Below are 18,841 nucleotides of genomic sequence, written 5' to 3'. Positions count from 1 at the left end.
CTAACCGGGGCCCCAACTTTGGTTAGGTGCCAGAGCAATACAAATAATTACTAATAGTAATCCCCAAGAGAGTCTATTACATTATGGTTCAGCTTCCTCCCAAACAATTGCTCCTCTTCCTTGCTTTGTATGTTCTTCAAAAGAAGCGGCTGCTGTGCTTTAGGGCTGGGACACCAGCCGTGGTAAACATACACCCAGCGTTCCTGCTCCGCTGGGCCTGGGCAGCAAAGAGAAGATAAATCTGATTTAAGACAATCACATTGTGGGCAGGAAAAAAGAATCGAGGGTTTAATGGAAATGGTAACCTAGAGGCACTAAAACAGCATTTATCCTGAGAAGTCCCTTTGGGCACATTTATTCACTATTTACAGGATGACCTTATGCAGAATGGAAATAAGAACGAGAAATGTCAAGAGGAGAAGTGCCCGCTGGTCTCTGCTCAAAACGTCATTCAGAGAGTGGTAGAAGGTCTCAACACTGCAGGAGCACTGAGCTGAGGGAAGTAGAGGTTTACTGTGAGCACGTAGGTGGCCAACACTTGGACACTTCCCTGCTTTCTACCTATACTGCAGGCACCCAAAAGATGCATAAAGGGAAAGATGACCCATAAATGAGAAGAAAAGTTCCCCTGGTCCTGGGCTGAGGTTGACCCATCCACTGGGTGTATGGGTCAGGCAAATTGTCTGTCAAATGCACAGGCTATAGGAGCACCCCAATGCTATAGGTTAAGGTGCAATATCAAACTCCTATGAGAGCTGGGAACCCAAAATATCAAGTGTCCAACAAAAGGTGGGATGGCAATGCAAGAGACGCCATCCACAATGGTTTGAGCTGGGTCACGTTAGAGCAGAGTCAGCTTTGGGTGGGCTCTCTTGAGGCCCTTGGGTCCTCATTCAGTTAGGTTGCTCTGAAACACACCATGGCACATCTTGGAGCAGGTTTTTCCATTGCCAGGACTTGGAATTTAGGCCTACACAACAAGGCAGAGAAGGAAAACAGGTCTCGCTTATTAGTTGGCCAACTGGCCTGACTTAATGCTGACCAAGAACAATGTGCATTTTGGTCACCCCTTCCAAGATGGAGCCTGCAACGGCTTTAATTAGTCAATTAAATGTGGCTTTGTCATAGGAGATGAGACACAACCGGGATCAGCCAGCTGGGTTCTTGGCTGCTGAATGACATTGTCTTTCCAGCCCAATGACCTCATTGTTATGACTCAATAGGGGAACAATGTTGTCCATCCAGCAGCCCAGCAAGGAGTGAGATTCCTGCGTGGTTTCAGATGAGCAGAAGAGCACTGGGAAGTTGTGGGGTGTCTCTGGGTTGGGGATGCAGCGCTTTGCACTCCGTGGTAGGTTTAAATGGCATGGTTACATGCTGAGAAATTCCAGCAAAAAATATAATACATAATGCAAATATAGCATGAAACAGTGTCAGATTCAGCTCCCCAAATCTCCCTGGACAAGTAGGTGCAGGTAGGGAGTTTGAGCATCAAGGGCCTCGCTGGTTAGGAAGGAAAATCCTAATGGAAAGAGAAGCTTGCAGCACTCAAGTGCAGGGTTATCTGGATGGAAAAGACCCCTTTTCCAACAGGGAAATGTCACCTTTTGAGGTCAGAGCTTCTCTGCTACCAAAACCCCTCTCTCCAGGGCAGCGTCTGGAGGTTGTGCCGCAGCGCAGGGGAAGGGAGCAAAGGAAACAGGAAGGAAGAAGGAGCTGCATCCCCTCCCTGCTGTTAATCGTCCTCCTCTTTCTTCTAGGAGAGGCCGGCAGGTCTGCAAGCCCCACAATGGGCTCCTACCTCGTAGGGGACCCAGAAGGTGACCTGCTCTGGGGGGCAGGAGGGGGACGCAGGGCTGGGCTTCATGATAACATCCAAGTTACTCTGCTCCTGGAATGGCAGAGACTGGATCCTACTTTTGGCTCAGAAGCGAAAGTCTGGCACATCAGGTAGGGCATTTCCTTTAGAAAACCAAGCTGGAGTCACAGTGGGGTTGGAGATGGGAGGAGAGGGCAGGAACCACAGGTCAGGTCCATGATGGGATCCACAGAAAACCATCTGAGATAAGAGGAGTGTGAGGGAGAGGGCACCCAACTGGGATTCAGTGGATGCTACTGGTAATCCTGGAGCTGGGGAGCAAATACGGGGAGGGTGAGGGAGAGCAAATGCAGCCCCATGTTGGGGATGTGCTACACTGGTGAAGGTTGTCGCTACGTGAACAGCCCTGTCATGTTTGTAAGTGATCACTTTTAGATCAAAGCATGGCTTTTCTGCAATAACTACCCTATTTCATGACATACAAGAAAAAGAGTCCCTGATTATAGAAAGGCAGAAGAGAGAACTGAAAAATCCCCACACAGACTACAAATCCAAAGGATAAAGGGCATAAAGCCACTGCAAGGAGCTAATGAGCCTATTAAGAAAGGATACTGAAGGAAGAATCATCTCTTCTTGTCAGACAGGACCATATCACTGTGAGGGTGCTGAGGCGCTGGCCCAGGGTGCCCAGAGAAGCTGTGGCTGCCCCATCCCTGGCAGTGTTCAAGGCCAGGTTGGACACAGGGGCTTGGAGCAAGCTGCTCTAGTGGAAGCCTATGGCAGGGGGTTGAAACTAGATGAGCTTCAAGGTCCCTTCCAACCCAAACCATACCGTGATTCTGTGATTTGGAGAAGCACAATTAAATATACAAAAAGACCCCCCTGTTACCCTGAGCCCCATCTCAGCCTGACATCAAGGCAAAATGCACCTGGATTCTGGTCAGGGCAGCTCTCAGAAATCAAGCCCTGAGCCCGCTGACCATGGAGGCAAGCAAAGTTGACATCCACAGCAAATAGCAACATTTAGCAATGCTTATTGATAACTCTCAATCAGTAGTTGATTGTCATATTATGGCTTTAAATAATTCATAACTAGCAAGCCTCTCAACTCCAGACCCTGCTCTCTGGTGCAAACATATTGCTGGTCCCTGTTAACTGCCATTGCTCTGCTTGTCCATCACCCGTTCCTTCCAGTATCCAGACCTCTCTGTGTGGACCACAGTGTCATGGATGAGAGGGTGAAATGCTCGAATGATGCATAAACCAGCACCAGGTCCTTTGCCCAGCGAGTTCTGCACAGCACAGTGGCCAGATAAGTAGGACACACATGCTGGAAGCCAGGTGTTGCATTGTGAGACTATGGATGGAGCAGATGGCCAAGCCCTGTGCTGCTGCAGGAGGTGAACCAGCTCTCCCAAGTGGGAGCAGAAGAGTGCTGGAGAAAAGCAAGAAGTGGAGCAAGTCCCCATTGTGCAAACATGCAAACAGCCCAGGTGCATGGAGGGCTGAACCTACCTGTGATGGAGATGAGTTACAGCAGCAGGACATTGGGCACTGCACACGCAGACTCTCACCCCAGGAAGGTGGCTCAAATCCTGATCCAACCAGACCCAAAAGCTGATATTTATTAATGTGAAACAAATGCATTCCTACTAGTAATTCCTATATTACCAAGGACAGGGCTCCTCCTTTCCCTACTCTTGCTAGTTTCATGGTGACAGCTATGGATTGAACAAGCTAGACCTTTTGACTTTGGGAAGTCCTGTGAGGCCTGGGTAACACCAAGTTGCACCAAGTAACGAGCCATTCCCTGCCTTTTGTAAGGAGGAATATGGGAAATCTTCCCACAAGCACCTCTCACACATCTGTCCATCTCAGTACAGAACAGTCTTGTTGCCAAAAGCAGGAGCTGAAAGATCTGAGAGTCTTTCTCTGCCTCTATGAAGTAAATTCCTGCGGCAGGAATACTTTCACCACTTCAAAGACGGGCTGTGAGCATCTGCTCTCATCAGATGTGGGCAGAGGCAAAATCTGATTAACCCTTGCTCCCTCCTGTCCCTCCATGGGGTGCATGCCTCTGCTCTGAGGCAAAACAGCTTGTGGGCTGCACTTTTCTTACCCTTCCCCTGCTGTGATGAGCATCAGCCTTCAGGATGGGAGTAAATAAATAAAGTGCAACCCTAAAAGCGCTTTCCAAAACCCAGCTTCAAAGCCCGTTCACCCACAGAGGTTTCCCAGCACTTCTCCCACTCACCCATCCTCATTATCAGCCCCCTTCTTCCAGCGCCTCCGGGTACCAGTTTTCCCAGCCAAGACAGAGATAAACCCTTGCCTCCAAACTGCTTCTGAGCTGGATTATTCTAGGGAAACCCTTCCCTGCAAGGCCAGCTGGGCTGTGTTCACTGCTCTCGGGGCTCCCATTCCCAAGGAAAGCAGCTTACATCCCAGCATTGCTGCTGCTGTCCCCCCCCGAGCGAGCCCCTTCCTAATCAGATTGGAGCGGCCCTGCCAGACACGCAAAAAGCTCTCATGGAAGACAAAGAGTAGAGCTGCAGCCCTCCTCCACCGGCTCAAACACAAATACAGCCCCGAAATAGCCTGCATTCCTTTGGCATGGATGTCCCCCAAGTATTTTGCATCAAATCCGCAAAGCACACGCAGCTTCTTCTTTTGGTGGTTTCCTGGCTTTTGTTGTTTTTCCAAGCAGATTTTTGCAGGTTACCTCACTGGGATTATTAGTGGGGTTTTCTGTGTAAGAGCATAGCTGAGATAATAGAGAGTTATATGCACTGGGACCTCAGCAACCACCACACCAGAGCTTGGGTTTGGGTCTTGTCCAAACCAGCTCTCTGTGGTTCCCTCTTGACTTTCTCACTAATAAGCATCATGCCAGGACTCTGTACGCATCCTGATGCCTATCCAGTTGTTCACAGCATGTCCTGCAATGACAGAAGGCTCTGCACTGGTCAGGGAGTGAATGCAGAGGGTCCTGCAGGAGCAGGAACTGCTGGTGAGGCCGATAAGATGATCATGAAATGCTGTAATATCCATTCCTAATGTGATCAGGGGATGGAGAGCCCTGCTCCTAGTGGCTGTGCCACTAAAACCCCTTTAAGATCCCCAAAAGGTTACCCTGCTGTTAGCTCCCCATGTTTCATAATAAAAACACAAAAAAGATGGATTTTATTTTAGGCAGAAATAAGTCATTTATCAACCCATCAGTTTGGGCTTCAGCGTTTCCCTCCCTAACCCACAAAGGGCACTCATAAAGGGCTGTACAAAGCACACATTGACCATGAGGTCCCCTGCTTCTCTTGCTGCCAACCCAACCTTATGTGCCCACCATGATTTGGAGGACACTGACAAGGGGAACATGGACACTGATGGGTGCTTTGCTGTGAAGTCCACAGTGGTGGCTGTATCAGCCATCCTTGTCCTCGTTAGGAATAGCTTAACACCACCCAGTCAACTATCAGCCTTCTCCTGGTTGGAAAACTCCACAGAAAACAGGGACCTGGTGAGATGGTAAGTTACAGGCCAGGCTTTGATAACCACTCCCCATGGCAGAGCTTCTCGGGAGCATAACTATCATGGGATATTGCTCCTCCTAACAGCCTGAGAAGGAGTTGGCCTAATGAAACACAGAGTGAGGGCTGCAGATCTGGCCCATCTGCATGATGCTAGTGCGTCCTCTGCCTTGAGTTGGGCTGAACTGTAGCATATCAGACAACTTTATCAGCCTGAACTGATGTGTTGCAGCAGAAGCAGATGTGTCCACACTGTGGAGGTGATACCCCAATAGCTATAATGGCTATGGGCAAGAACATTGATAGGAGGAGTGGCAATTGCAACCATCCCAGTGCAATGGTTGCTTGCAGCAGCATCCTGCCTAGTGAAGATGCCCTTTGAAAAGGGCCTCCTATGGTGAGGAGCTCAAAACACTGCACCAAGAACATGCCTGTTGTCAAGAGGTTTGGGTTTTATCCTTCTTTTCTCTGATGGTTGCCTTAAACTGCAATGTTTTATTTGTCAAGCTTGTTGGAGAAAGCAAGGAGATGCATCTAAATAAGCATGAGGATGAGAGGATCCAGGCTTCATCAGGCTCTGCAGAATAGTGATTTACTTTGGAAAGAAGAGGGGGGATTGAGTTTATCACTCCCACCCTCCCCACACTCTCATGATAGGCATGCAGTGTAGATGGATGGAGGTCCACCAAGATCTGCTAGGCTACGTTTCTCTCTTGGACACAAGAAGGATCGCTCTAAGCTGGCCTCATCCCATTGGGAGAGGCTCTGTGCACTGCCATGGGCCTCAATCCATCAATGCCAAATCTCTTCCTAATTTGTGAAAGACCAAAGTGAAGATTAAATGTATTGCATGCTAAACCCAGCTAACAACACCCATGCCTCTTGGAGAACTTGGATTTTCCAACACTAAACAGGACTTGATTTGGATGGGAGACAAAACCTAGGCAGGCAATTAAAGGAAGTTTCATTAATTCTTGCTTTTCCTTATTACACTTTCTGTCTGCTCATGCTGTGGGCAGATATCCAGGGTATCCAGACACTAAGTAAGTGTGGGGTTCGCCTTCAGTTAGATGGGCAAAAGTCACATATATCCTGGGATATAAATCTCAGCTGGACATTTACATTCCCTTTGCAGCTCAAGGAGAGACACAACCAGCCGCTCCAGCAATAGTTAATCCAAAGACTCAAAACCAAGTGGAAACTGGCAGCTGAAAACCAAAATTGCTTCTTCTCCCCTTTTAAAGAGTAAAAGTGAGTTTTAAGAGAACGATTCCTGTTTATTCAAAACCCTTGAGGAACACAAACTGATTCACTTCAGTCACTTAACCCTGTCAAAGATTGACGCTTGAGATTTGCTCAGTGAAGTGTTTCGCTTTAAACTCAAAGGTATGTTGAAAACTTTATGCCATAGGTATCCAGGCCCTCGGCTAACTGATGTCTCTTAAAGGCATTTTAAATGCTGTTTTGCATCTGTCAGTTTATCAGATTTCCTCTGCAGGTAAAGAGTGATTGCCACCAACAAGCCCCAAATCAATCAGAAATCAAAACAGAGCAGTGGCAGGCTATAGAACAGCTTAAACAAATATGTTTGTAGTGTGTTCACCTGGGTAGAAAACACAGTTGAAAGCCAAAGAGTGGGCTGTAAATCTCCAAGTTCTATAATAAGCAACTGGGGAGAACCAGCCCTGATGATAGGGCTATAGTTATGAATTGTAAATGAAAAACATGATTAAAATCAAATCATTCAAATGAAGGCTTTCTTCTTCTGTATTTTAAATGGTGATTCAAATTCATAATTTAAGCCACATTAATTTAAATCAAAGCACCCTGCCATAAAAGGAGGTTTTGAACCCTTTGTGAGGCTTTAATGAGAAAAAAAAAGGACACTCTTCTGTTGAATGCAGTTGATGGGGTTTATTGGTGCAATTTCTGGGTAGGAACTGTCTTAGAAGCCTACAGAATTGCACAGACTGATAGTCTTGAGGGTTTTTTTGAGCTGTCTGGGAAAACTCCCAGGAAACAAGATGATTTCCTATACTAAGGTGGTGTAATAAGCTCAAAACTTACTTTTCTCCAGTATTCCACATGACTGTTCAGGGCAGGAAAATTTATCACTTGTGCCAAGAGGTCAGCATCTCTCATTGCTTTTTTGGCATGGGAATTACCCCGAGGCTTGGGCGAGTGTGGAGGTGATGGTGAGCTGAGATTTAACTCTGCATACTTGAAAAGTAGGGTTAAAGGTGTGATTTTTACTTCATGGCTTTAAGCCAATGTGATACCATGTCCTGTTTTGCTTATGTTTTGTCCCAGATGTCTCTTGGCTGGATCAGGAACCTAACAGGAATTGCTGGTTCATCCCATTTTCAGCACACACATCACTGCTGCTCAGCTTTTCCTTGCCACATGGGATTTTGGTGTGCTTATACCATTGCTTTGCTTTGGTAGCAATTCATACGCCCTTTGATAGAGGCAGTGGAGAGAACAAACACTTCATAGCATTGTGTCAAACCAGATCAGGGGGCTGATGCTTCTGAAAACTGAACCAATATCAGAAGAAAGAACTAGAAAAAGAGGAAAATAAAACAAGAGGGGGTCATTTCATGCTTTTACTGCATTTTGCTGCTCTCTCCACTTTGCCAAGAAAAGCCCACAGGGACAAACATTTATTCCTTTATTTGTTATTTTAACCTGTGTAGGCTCTGAAACCAAATCAGGTCACCAGCAGCTACAGTGGGGGATGATGGCTGAAAACATGCATGAATGGGAATGCTGGGTTTGGAGTCATGCAATCACAGCCTGGTTTGAGGGTGCTCCTTATTAGCGGGCCTAGTGCCTGGTAGAAAACTTGCTTCCCTTACCTGGGCTTTAAATATATTTTCTGTTTCTTAATAAATCAGAAATATCCAACAAGGTCAACTTTAATTCCTTAATTCCATATATATATATTTATACATACACTATATATATCCAGGACATTGATTACCTGACGTTATGCCAGTATAACCCCTGCTAACCACATCCGTGCCGGGGAGCACAGTGCATCCCTTTAACTACTCTGCTTTTTCTCATAGTCAAGCATACAGTATCTCGATAAGCAGCATATAATAGTCATTCTGAGACCTATCCAATTCCCACAGGCTGCAGCAGGATCATTTTTACTTTCCCATTTTTTTCTCCCCATTTGCCTACGTGGTGGAATGTCTTATCTCACCCTCCTGCTTTAGACTCCAGGGAGGAGAAAAACTATTGCTATTAGGTTTCAAAGGAGCACTTTCTCAAACACAGTTTCTCCAAACCCTTCTTGCAGAGTCTTTCAAGTCCCCTTTGACAAAGTTGGAAATCTGGCTTTTTCTCTTTGCCCCTTAGAGTAAATGTCTGACAAGGTTGTCTTCTCATTTCTCTACAGTGGATCTAATAGATCTTTAAGCACTACAGCTTAACTCTAAGCCAATTTATACCTCCTCCTCCAGTTAGATTTACTAAAATCAATTAAGGATGAGAAGGAAAATTTCAGCCTTTGCCACTAATAACTAAGGCCTTATTCTTCCCCTGCAAAATGACCTTCCTCCTCTGTTTCACCAGTCTCATGAGACATATGGCATAAGACCAAAGCTCCCTGCACACAGAGCTAGTAAGACAGAGGAAAAGCCACTGGATTAATCCAATTTTTATTAAGGATGCTAAGAATATGAGCCAGACCTCACGCAACATATAAAATGAGACTAACTCAGAAATAAAATATAACCTTTTTCCATTTTGGAGGAGGTTTTAATGTAAATCCTGTCTGCCCTTTTCTAAAGCATCTGTCTTGTACCTGCCTTCCAACACAGACTTGGTTTCTAAACCTAAAGACTGCGTTCTTCTTATCTGCCTTTCCATTTTGCAGCCTTTAGGGTGCACTCCTGACCCACCACCAAGAAGTTCTTCCAAATCCTGAAAACCAAATCTTTTTGACCTTTTTAAGCAAATAGAGATACTGTTATGCAACATAAGTGCATCCAGGGGCAGATCCTGGGTATTTCTGGTGTAACGTCAGACCCTGTTAGGCAGCATGCATGGAGACAAGCATCTGTAGGGGCTAAGTCATCCCAAAATGCATCAACATTGCCTTCAGAAGATGCCCATTTCTCTCTGACTGACAGCAGCTGGATTCAAGAACGACTCGGCTCCAACCTCAAACAACTTGGTCAAGTATCCCAACCTACATGGCATTACGTTCGGTGGGAGGCAAAAGCAACTTGCCCACAACTGCAGAAGAGCTGGTACCACCAGGACTCCCAGTTTTCCCTTTCACTGCAAGGCAGCTCATTCCAACTTGCCCAAATGGGGGCCCTTTCCCTTTCTGCTGCCACCCAGCCCCAGTACTACGTCGAGACGAGGGACCTTGGACACTGGAAGCCAAATCTCAACTGGCATGTTGTCGTCATGCCGCTGGTTTATTGCAGATGCACATCGAAAAGCAGCTGAATTCCAATAACCCCAAATAAATCATAGAATCCCAGACTGGTTTGGGTTGGAAGGGACCTTAAAGCTCATCCAGTTGCAACCCCTGCCACGGGCAGGGACCCCTTCTACTAGAGCAGCTTGCTCCAAGCCCCTGTGTCCAACCTGGCCTTGAACACTGCCAGGGATGGGGCAGCCACAGCTTCTCTGGGCACCCAGGAAAGGTTCATTCCCCCGTGTTACCCCTTCTGCTCTATGCTGGGCATTGAGGCATCGCACTGAGTTGATTTTAATAAGTCATTTGCATTCTCCTGCCTCCTTGCAACACTTTGTCACCAAACTGTCACCAGCGTCTGCTGTGTGGTGCTGGCCTACAGCCAGGCAAGCCATGGGATGTACTTTATCTATGGGACAGAGAAGGTGCCTGCAGTGCAGAGCGTGCTGCAAAGATGCAGGGATTTGCAAAGCTGCCACGTTTAGAGATGAGGAAAACATCAGCAAGAAGAGCTGGGACCCAATAAGCAAATGATCATTTGAGGATATTGATGCCATTGGGGTTTGGAGTAACTTTAGCTCTTGAAGTAGGGAGGGTTTTTATTTCTTTAGGGTTGATGGGACGTCCTGGTATTTGCTGGTTCCCAATAGCTTTCAGCAATATTCAGTACTGAAGGCTGACTCTGAGACACAGTAAGGCTCAATTCAAGTGAATATGTGCATGACCCCCCAAATAACCCGCCACAGAGCTTTGCCTAGAAGGCACTAATGCTGCTACTGGCTCTTTCCATGACTCCCCAGGCGCTCACTATTTCTAGCACTATTTGCAATTCAAAGCCAGCAGCTAAGGTGAAGCAGGCTAAATCTCAAAGAAACTTGGAGACATTTAAGGCCAGGCTGGATGTGGTTCTGGGCTAGCAGATATACTTCAAGATGTCTGTTCTCACTGCAGGGGGTTGGACTGGATGAGCTTTGAAGGTCCCTTCCAAGCCAAACTGTTCTGTGATTCTGTGAAACCTTCTCCCTTAGCTGTGGATGGAGGAGAGGACACTGATACCCATGACTCGGAAGGGTAGCTAGGAGAAAACTAGTGCTGCATCAGCATGGCCCCACATTCTCACATTGTAAAGGGGTAGAAACCAGAAGTGCAAAGTCAGCAACTTCTCCTGAGTCACAGCAGAGGGCCCAGCTCCAAACTTATTGTCATGATAAAATACCTCTAAATGTCACTTGTCACTTCTCCCCATGCAGCATCATGAGGTTGCTTCTGGCCATGGAAAGCTGGTGTTGCATTGCAGGCTCCTGCTCATCGAGTCTTTGTTGATGCTATTTGCACTGCAGCAGTCCCAGAGATCCCAACTGGGAGCATCTCCCCATCCCTAGACACTCACCACATGGTCTCTCCACCAAACAGCACACAGTATAAACAGATGCATGCAAAATAGAGAGAGAAACTGTGGCACAGCCAGTCCTTTAAACAGCATTTCAGCTCTTTGGTTCATAGCATATCATATATGATTTAAGTACAGTAACAAGGAAGATCATCTTTGCCTCCTCGGCTCTGTCTACCTTCTCAACCAGGACTGTTAAGCTCAAAAGTAACACATTTCCAGGTAAAAGCTAATCCCAATGCTTAGACACCTTGAAACTGGAGCTGTGGCATGGGCAGAGCACATCCCTCCTGCCTCTACTCTGTTTTAATTGGATCTCCATATTCCTCAAGGACCTCCTGAGCAAAGCACCACAAGGCTTCAGCCCAGCCTACAACACACAAACATGCAGTTAGAGCTGTTGGCACCTACCAAAGCACAGATGAGCTGTCCCCATCCCTCCCAAAGAATGAAGAAGCAGCAGGAGAAAGCACCTCACCCCGTGGTGTGGGACACCATCACACCAGGAAGTTTGGGGGAAAAGATGGGCTCTTTTTTAAGGTTAAGCCCCAATGGCATGTGGAAAAGGTTTTGGGGGAGATGGGTTGTGCATCCCCCAACCCCATTGTGCAGCAGGACCTGCAAGGCCCCCATGCAGAGTTAGTTTTGAGCTTGGTTGCCTCACAAGCTACAAGTCTCTTCATCAGGGGTTGTAGTGGTAGGACAAGGAGTAGTGGGTTGAAGAGTGAATTTGCAATCCCAAGACCACTGCATCTCTGCAATGTGGACAATGCATCAAAGCACCGGGGTTAGTGGTGAGCTGAGCCCAGGTAGCTGGAGAACCACAAATGCCAGATGACTGCATGGTTTAGAAGTGAAAAAAAGCCAGGCTGGGTCAGTTCTCTGTGAAGGAAAGGGCAGGCATTGCAAGAATTCCAAAACAACATCCTTAGGTGGAGGTTGGCCAGTTATGGGAGAAGCTGTGCACGTCAACAGGCTTTCGAGAAGGAAGTTGGCAGAAGTATGTGAAACGGCTTCAGATGGGTTGTGAGATCTCACATGCCTGCACACGGGGAATGGACCAAACTGGGCTACCCGGATTCCTGTAAAGGGCAAGCCCTCTCGTGACGCTGAGGTTGGCTGTGGAGCAAGACTGAAGGTGAGGTGGATGCTCAGGCTGCATGTTTCTGCCCATGTGTTCGTTCCCCATCAGATCAACAGGAGGAAAGGAAGGATTTTTGTGCCCCCATGGGTGCGTTGTTCACTATGTGCTTGGTCCTGCTACTGCTTGGACCACTTGGAGATGTAGTTACTGAATGCAACCGGGCTTGGGGCTAGAGAAGCACAGAGCAGCTCAGCTGGATGTGATGAAAAAGGTCAGATTTAGGCTATATATTAGGCAGCAGTTCTTCCCTGTGAGGGTGCTGAGGCGCTGGCACAGGGTGCCCAGAGAAGCTGTGGCTGCCCCATCCCTGGCAGTGTTCAAGGGCAGGTTGGACACAGGGGCTTGGAGCAAGCTGCTCTAGTGGAAGGGGTCCCTGCCCATGGCAGGGGTTGGAACTGAATGAGCTTTAAGGTCCCTTCCAACCCAAACCAATCTGGGATTTTACAGCAAGATCTCATCTCCCCAGAGCATCACCCTATAAGGATGAAGCCGCATTTGCCTCATCCTTCCTTGGCCCAGGCGAGTATCACAGGGCTCTGGCTGCTGCAGTGGGTCCTTAGAGAAGGGGCAAAGGGGTCACCCAGCCACTATCACGGAGAAGGGGCAAAATTCAGGGCAGGCATGAGCAGGTGGGATGAATGGGGTCCTGCACCTAGCCCCAAACATCTCCTCTCAGCTCTTGTACAGCGATATAACACCCAGAATAACAGGGGGGGGGCTATTGCACAGCCTGAGGGACCCTCGCTGGCTATAATCAACCTCCATCAGTTTCCACTGCCTGAACCCCAAAGCATCCCAGAACTCATGTCAACAGGCTTAGGTCTTTCAGAGGGTGCAGATGGGAAGAGAAAATGCATGATTTACAGGGCAAATAATAACCCAAGCACAACCCCAGCCTCCCTGCAAATGCTGAGAGCAGATATTTCCAGCCAGTCTCCCATCAATGACAACATGAATGATCACCATCCTCCTCCTCATAAGCCTTTAAAGCAACTCTCCGGAATTAAATCAGTGTCTTGCATGGTTCCAGCTCCTTTCATCCCAGGATCTTCAAGTGCTTTACAAACAATTCTTTAATTAAGCCTTTTAAACAGACCCCGGGGTATGGTTACTGTGTCTGCTTCACCACTGGGGAAAATCAAAGCGCTGCACTGCTAAGACAGCTCACAAAAAGGTTGCAAAAGCCTTATCGAAGTTCCTCCAACAGCAAATCCATAAGGAGATATGCTCTGCTTCGATGCTGGTTTTAAAACCCTCTGGTTAACAATGGTTTTTCTCCTCCTGCAGGCATGGCCCCAATTGCCTTCCCCTGCCCGTGTCAAGATTAGTATTCAGTGGATAAAATGGGGTTTAAAAATGCACATCTTTGACAGCGTGTCTTGGACAAACACAACTCCCAGTACCCCGGAGCCAGCACAGCTTTGGGAATGAAAAGGAGTGTTTTGGCAACAAGGATTTAAACCCCATCAATCTGTTTGCTTTGAGCTGGGCAAAGGGTTGAGCTCTGGTTAAACCCCCATCCTGCCTTTTTCTGCCCCCAGGACAGGTTGGAGCTGTGGCTCTTCTTAACCCCCTGAGAATAAAAGGTATCCTTTTTCCTCTTGCTGATGCAATTTGGCCAAAATACCCTGTGTGGGATAGAAGATGATGCATGGAGAAAGAACAAATAGGATCAAACGTCCTGTGAACACGCTGTAATGGATGAATTTAAAGATGTTATTTGCCCCATGTCATGTTTGCTGCCTCTCGTACACACCGGCTGTGACTTCTCTGAGCCTGGTTCCATTCTGATTCACAGCAGGGAAATAAAGGGAGAACCTCCTCAGGTACAAACCTGGGAGCTGGTGTTTCTAGTGAAGTAGCTGTACCCCAAATACCTGCTCTTAAGAACTTTAGCAGCCTTCTGTTGAGGCTGCTCTGTTGTTACCTTCTTCCCCATGATACCCAAAACCACGCTCCGAAATCCCAGCTCCCTGCTCACGCACCCATTTCGCATCCAAATCATGAGGACTCCATGCCAATTACTATTAAGATACCCCAAATCTTACAGTTCCACTTGCAAACCCAGCTTCTCCCCATTTTAGCAGGTGAATTTTAGGCTTTGAGTAGCTCAGACGACTGCAGCAGATACCAGCCCTACAGTTAAACACTGCTGGACTCCAACCCCTACCACCCAGCAAAAAGGGGTGCCTATTTTGGGTCTCTAAGGAAGAAAACCCTGTCGCCAATAGCCAGGGGGCAAAAAAGCACCTCTAAGGAGCTTGGTTTGAAACCTCAGAGCAGCAACACGTGGCAGAAAACACTGTTTCAAAGGATTTAATACATTAATTTCCGAGAAAAATGTAATAGGATCATTTGGGAGTGCTACAGAAGCAGGTCCCACCACCACCCTCCTGCTTAAAGCCTGTTTCGTACCAATTCCAGCCTATTTTGAAGAACAAAACCATCTGAGTAGGCAAAGTCAGCTAAACTCAGCTAAATTTTGGCCAGCACATGCAAAATTGCATTAGCAGCCCCTACTTTATGCCAACACTGATGAGGTTGAGGCTTCCTAAGTTTTAATACAAACAGAAACCTCCTCTTTTAAAGCCCAAGTTGACATCAGGGAGAGATGGGCACTTCCCACCTGCTCTTCCACCATGCCCTGGCATTGGGAGGAGCAGGAACAAACCAGACAGGCAGTGATTCTATTCTACTCTACTATATTCTATTCCATTACATTACAGTTTTTCCTATTCTATTCCATCCTATTCTGTTCCATCTCATCCTATTCTATTCCATCCCATCCTAGTCCACCCTATTCTGTTCCATCCCACTCTATTCCATCCTACTTTATTTCATCCTACGCTATCCATTTTATTTTACTCCATCCTACGCTATCCATTCCATTTTACTCCATCCTATTTCACTTCATAGAAACATAGATCCTATTTTACTCCATCTTATTTTATTCCATCCTATTTTATTCCCTATTTCCCCCCTCCCTCATCTTCCCTGGATATAGAAAAGAAATACCCCTCTCCTCCCTACCTTTATTCACTTTGGAAACAATCACTGCATTCCCTTTCCCTGCTCCTTTTTGGCACAGTTTATGGTAATCTCTCCAATGCAACACCCCACCAGAGAACAAGACCCTTATCACCTGCAGCTCCCTTAACCCCAGCACTATCACAGGACCCCACACACTGCTTCCAACGCCATTCCCAAACATCCCCGGCATGACGCATCCTGCATGGGTCCCCATCCACCCCACACTGAAGGGTCTCCAGAAGTTTATCCTTTTTCCAATTCCACCATCAACTTCCAACAGGGAATTGCTGTTTCCCACCAGCTTTCCCTCCCTTCTTTTCCCACGCTATCAGGGGTGAGAGCTCACATTCAATACACACAGCACTTGGCACACCGGACCACACAAAAGTGGACGCATCAAACCCAACCAAAGATCCCCCCCCCTTTTTGCTCCATAGGACCCCAAAAGATGAGCGTGAAGCTCAGCACTTTGCACATCGACCCCTGCCCAGCGGCTTTGTGAAGCCGGATGAAGGAGCGAAGAAGCGGCGTGTTTAGCTCACACCGCTGCGTAAAGAACCAAAGCACTGCGGCTCTGGAGGCTCAAGTTGAGCTGCTGCGGACTGCTCGATGCGCTTAGCTTGTAAATAAGCAGGTAAATAAGCCTGGATTCACAAAGCGGGTGTGTATGAAGTGTCTTTTCCACCTTTCCACCCTATTCGCTCCCAGCTACCGAGTAGTAAAGGGGGAAAGAGGGGAAGGGGAAGAGGCGAGGGATGTCGGAAGGCGGGTCCGGGCGGCACTTACCGAGCAGCAGCAGCGGCAGCAGCAGCGGTGCCCGCATCGTGCTTCGGTGCCGTCCCCAGCGCGGCTCCCGGCTCAATCCCGGCGGGGCGGGCGGGCTCTGCCCTCCCCCGGCCCCGGTCCCGGTCCCGGTCCCCCCTCCCCGCCCCATTCGCCTTCTCCCGCTGTCGGGGGAGGGACAACGCGGCCCCGGCCCGCCCCAGCCTCCGCCCCATGGGAGAAGGGGGGAGATGGAGGGAGGGTGAGAGGTTGAGGGGGCACCAAGGGGAACGCGCATCCCTCATGGGATGAGGTTTGGGGGGGGGGGGGATTTGGGGTACTCAAGTGCATGGGGAGGATGGGGGTTTAAGGGGTTTCGTTGGGATGGGGACTTGAGGGGGGGGGGGGGATTTGGGGTTCTTGTTTGCAAGGGGGGATTTTGAGGTTTTCTTGGGGTGGGTCCTGGGTTTTCTAGGGTTTTCATCAGGGTAGGAGGTTTGGAGGGATTTGGGGAGTTTCGTTGGGATGTGGGATTTGGGGGGGGGGGGGATTTGGGATGCTCATTGGGATGAGGATTTAGGGGAGATTTGGGGTTCTTAACTGTGTGTGGGGCTTGGGATGTTCATCAGGATGGGGATTTGGAGAGTGGGGGGTTCTCAACTGCATGGGGGAATCTGGGGGTTTAACCAGGGTGGGAGGTTTGGTTGTTGTTTTTTTTTTTTGGGGGGGGGGGGGATGTGGGATTCCTCCATGGAATTCCCCCCCTGGAATGGGATGGTGGATTTGGGGATCTCGTTGAGGTTGGATTTTGGATTTTTATTGGGCTGAGGGTTTGGGGCGGTTGGAATTCCCGCCTGCATTTGTGGGGGATTTGGGGTTTCGAACAGAGTTGGGACTTGAGAGGGATTGGGAGTTATCATCGAGATGGGGGTTTCTGAGTTGATTGTGGATTCCCACTCACATGGGTAAGGATCTGGGATTTTCATCTGGATGGGGACTCGGGGATCAGCTTGGGGCTCCCACCGGCGTGGAGGAAATTTGGGATTTTTATCAGGATGGACATTTGGGGGTGGATTTGGGATTTTCAGCTGGCTTTGATTTGCAATTCTCACCCTGCTTTTAAATACCATTTAAATAAATTAATGTGCATTTGCCTAAGATGTTTTCCAGGAAAAGTTTGGGAATGGCTTGAAGGAAACAACATGCCCAAAGGACTAAGGACAAGATTATCCTCACATCATTGCATTCTTTGTGGCAAGAGAGAAGGGTGCTGGAAGTCCTTTATCTGTGTTCAGGCAAGGAGCACTCACTGCAGCTAGGAGGGGGCTAAAAATAAGCTCAGGGTTTTGCATTGGATCCTCCTCCTTGCACCAGCTAAACCATGAACCAGCATGGGCCCAGGGGTGGTAAAATCACCCTTCACTCCCAAAAGGGACTGTCCAAAGGTGGTTTTCTTGATGCCTTTGGCTAAAGATGGGCTGACTTCTTGTTGCAAGGTCACCTAGAGGAGACCTGGTGGGAAGCCTGGGTTAGCTGGCTCAGCCCTTGCTTTGAGTGTTGTCCCCACTAAAGGCTTCTTGTCCTGATTTTAGCTTCTGGGTCAGTGCAATGAGACTCTTCGTGTCCCTCAGCCCAGCTTCACCTCCCCTTGCGATGACTCTGCATTACACACCAGCTAAAAGCCATGAAACTCGAGTGCAATGAATGAATGTGTTGGTGCACATTATTAATCTTGCCAGCATCAGAGAGGCAGTTCTTTCTATCCCTGTGCAATGTTCTCAATAACAGATCACATTTCCCCCCTCCCCACACACCTACACGCACACACTTTCTCCCAGTCAGCACGTTTCGGTGTTAAGTGCCAAGTCAAGACAGCCTAGGGAAAAACCTGAGCTGCATCAGTATAACAGTGTCCCTGGGATGGAGAGGAGGGAAGTGATGCTCTGTTTATTGCACCAGCACCCATAATACACTGCAAAAATAGCCCATGGCACGTTGCTGTGGGGTAACAGTGACTGGGAAACTGGGGCTCCCTAAAGTGTGTTGGGTCTTCATGTTGAGTGAGGGCTGTGGTAAGGACAGGAGCAGAGCTCCCTTGGCAGCAACTAAGATAGATCTATGGGAAACAGAATGGCCTGAAATCCACTTAAAAATCAGGCTGGCTTCAATGGCTTTTGGTTTTAGGCTGCAATGATCGTGCTGAGAGTTAGGAGGAGAAGAAATTCATCTGGCTGGTCCCATCAGCAGTGCTGGTCCTTTTGCCTTGGGCAGGGAGGAGGGAATCCGAGCATTTGATGCGTGAAGTCTTTTTAGATCGCTGATCTGGGCTGTAGGTTTCCTCTTAAGTTATCACAAGAGGCACCCTGCCACTTACACAGGGAGTTTTGTCAGTTCTCAACAGGGATGCTCTCAGCATGTTTGTTGGACCTCCTTTTGCCTAAAGATACAAGCAGGAGAGCACAGCCGCCACAGGGGAGGGAGGATGCTGTGCAGAAAGCTTCCTTTGAGGGCTCTGTGGTTATCACTGGATACTGGAATCATAACAGCTCTGCCATCTGTGCTGGGTATTGCTTCTCACTCAGCAGGGCTGTCTCCTGAGGGTCTCCAGCCTCCTTTCTGACTGCAGCTCCTCCCTTTGTGCCAGCCTTGGTTGCTGGCAATTGCCATAGTGGTTAAAATAACAGCACAAAATCCACTTCTTGGGAACACCAATTCATCCAGAAACACGGTG

At 48.1% G+C, this 18,841-nt stretch overlaps 1 protein-coding gene across 1 annotated transcript in view; it reads right to left on the bottom strand.

The window, feature by feature from the left end:
- The window catches only part of PODXL (podocalyxin like), a 46,836-nt gene extending 30,582 nt beyond the window's left edge, over positions 1 to 16,254 (bottom strand). Inside the window, exon 1 of the mRNA XM_062623402.1 lies at positions 16,135 to 16,254. Coding sequence (XP_062479386.1) covers positions 16,135 to 16,171 — 37 coding nt within the window. The 5' untranslated portion in view covers positions 16,172 to 16,254. The remainder of the gene's footprint in view (positions 1 to 16,134) is intronic.
- Between the last annotated feature and the right edge of the window lie 2,587 nt (positions 16,255 to 18,841).

The sequence above is a fragment of the Pezoporus occidentalis genome, unplaced genomic scaffold, assembly GCF_034315485.1.
Source record: "Pezoporus occidentalis ecotype Australia unplaced genomic scaffold, CSIRO_AGI_Poc_V1 ctg251, whole genome shotgun sequence".
Taxonomy (NCBI): domain Eukaryota; kingdom Metazoa; phylum Chordata; class Aves; order Psittaciformes; family Psittacidae; genus Pezoporus; species Pezoporus occidentalis.
This window is presented reverse-complemented; position numbering and strand designations above follow the sequence as displayed.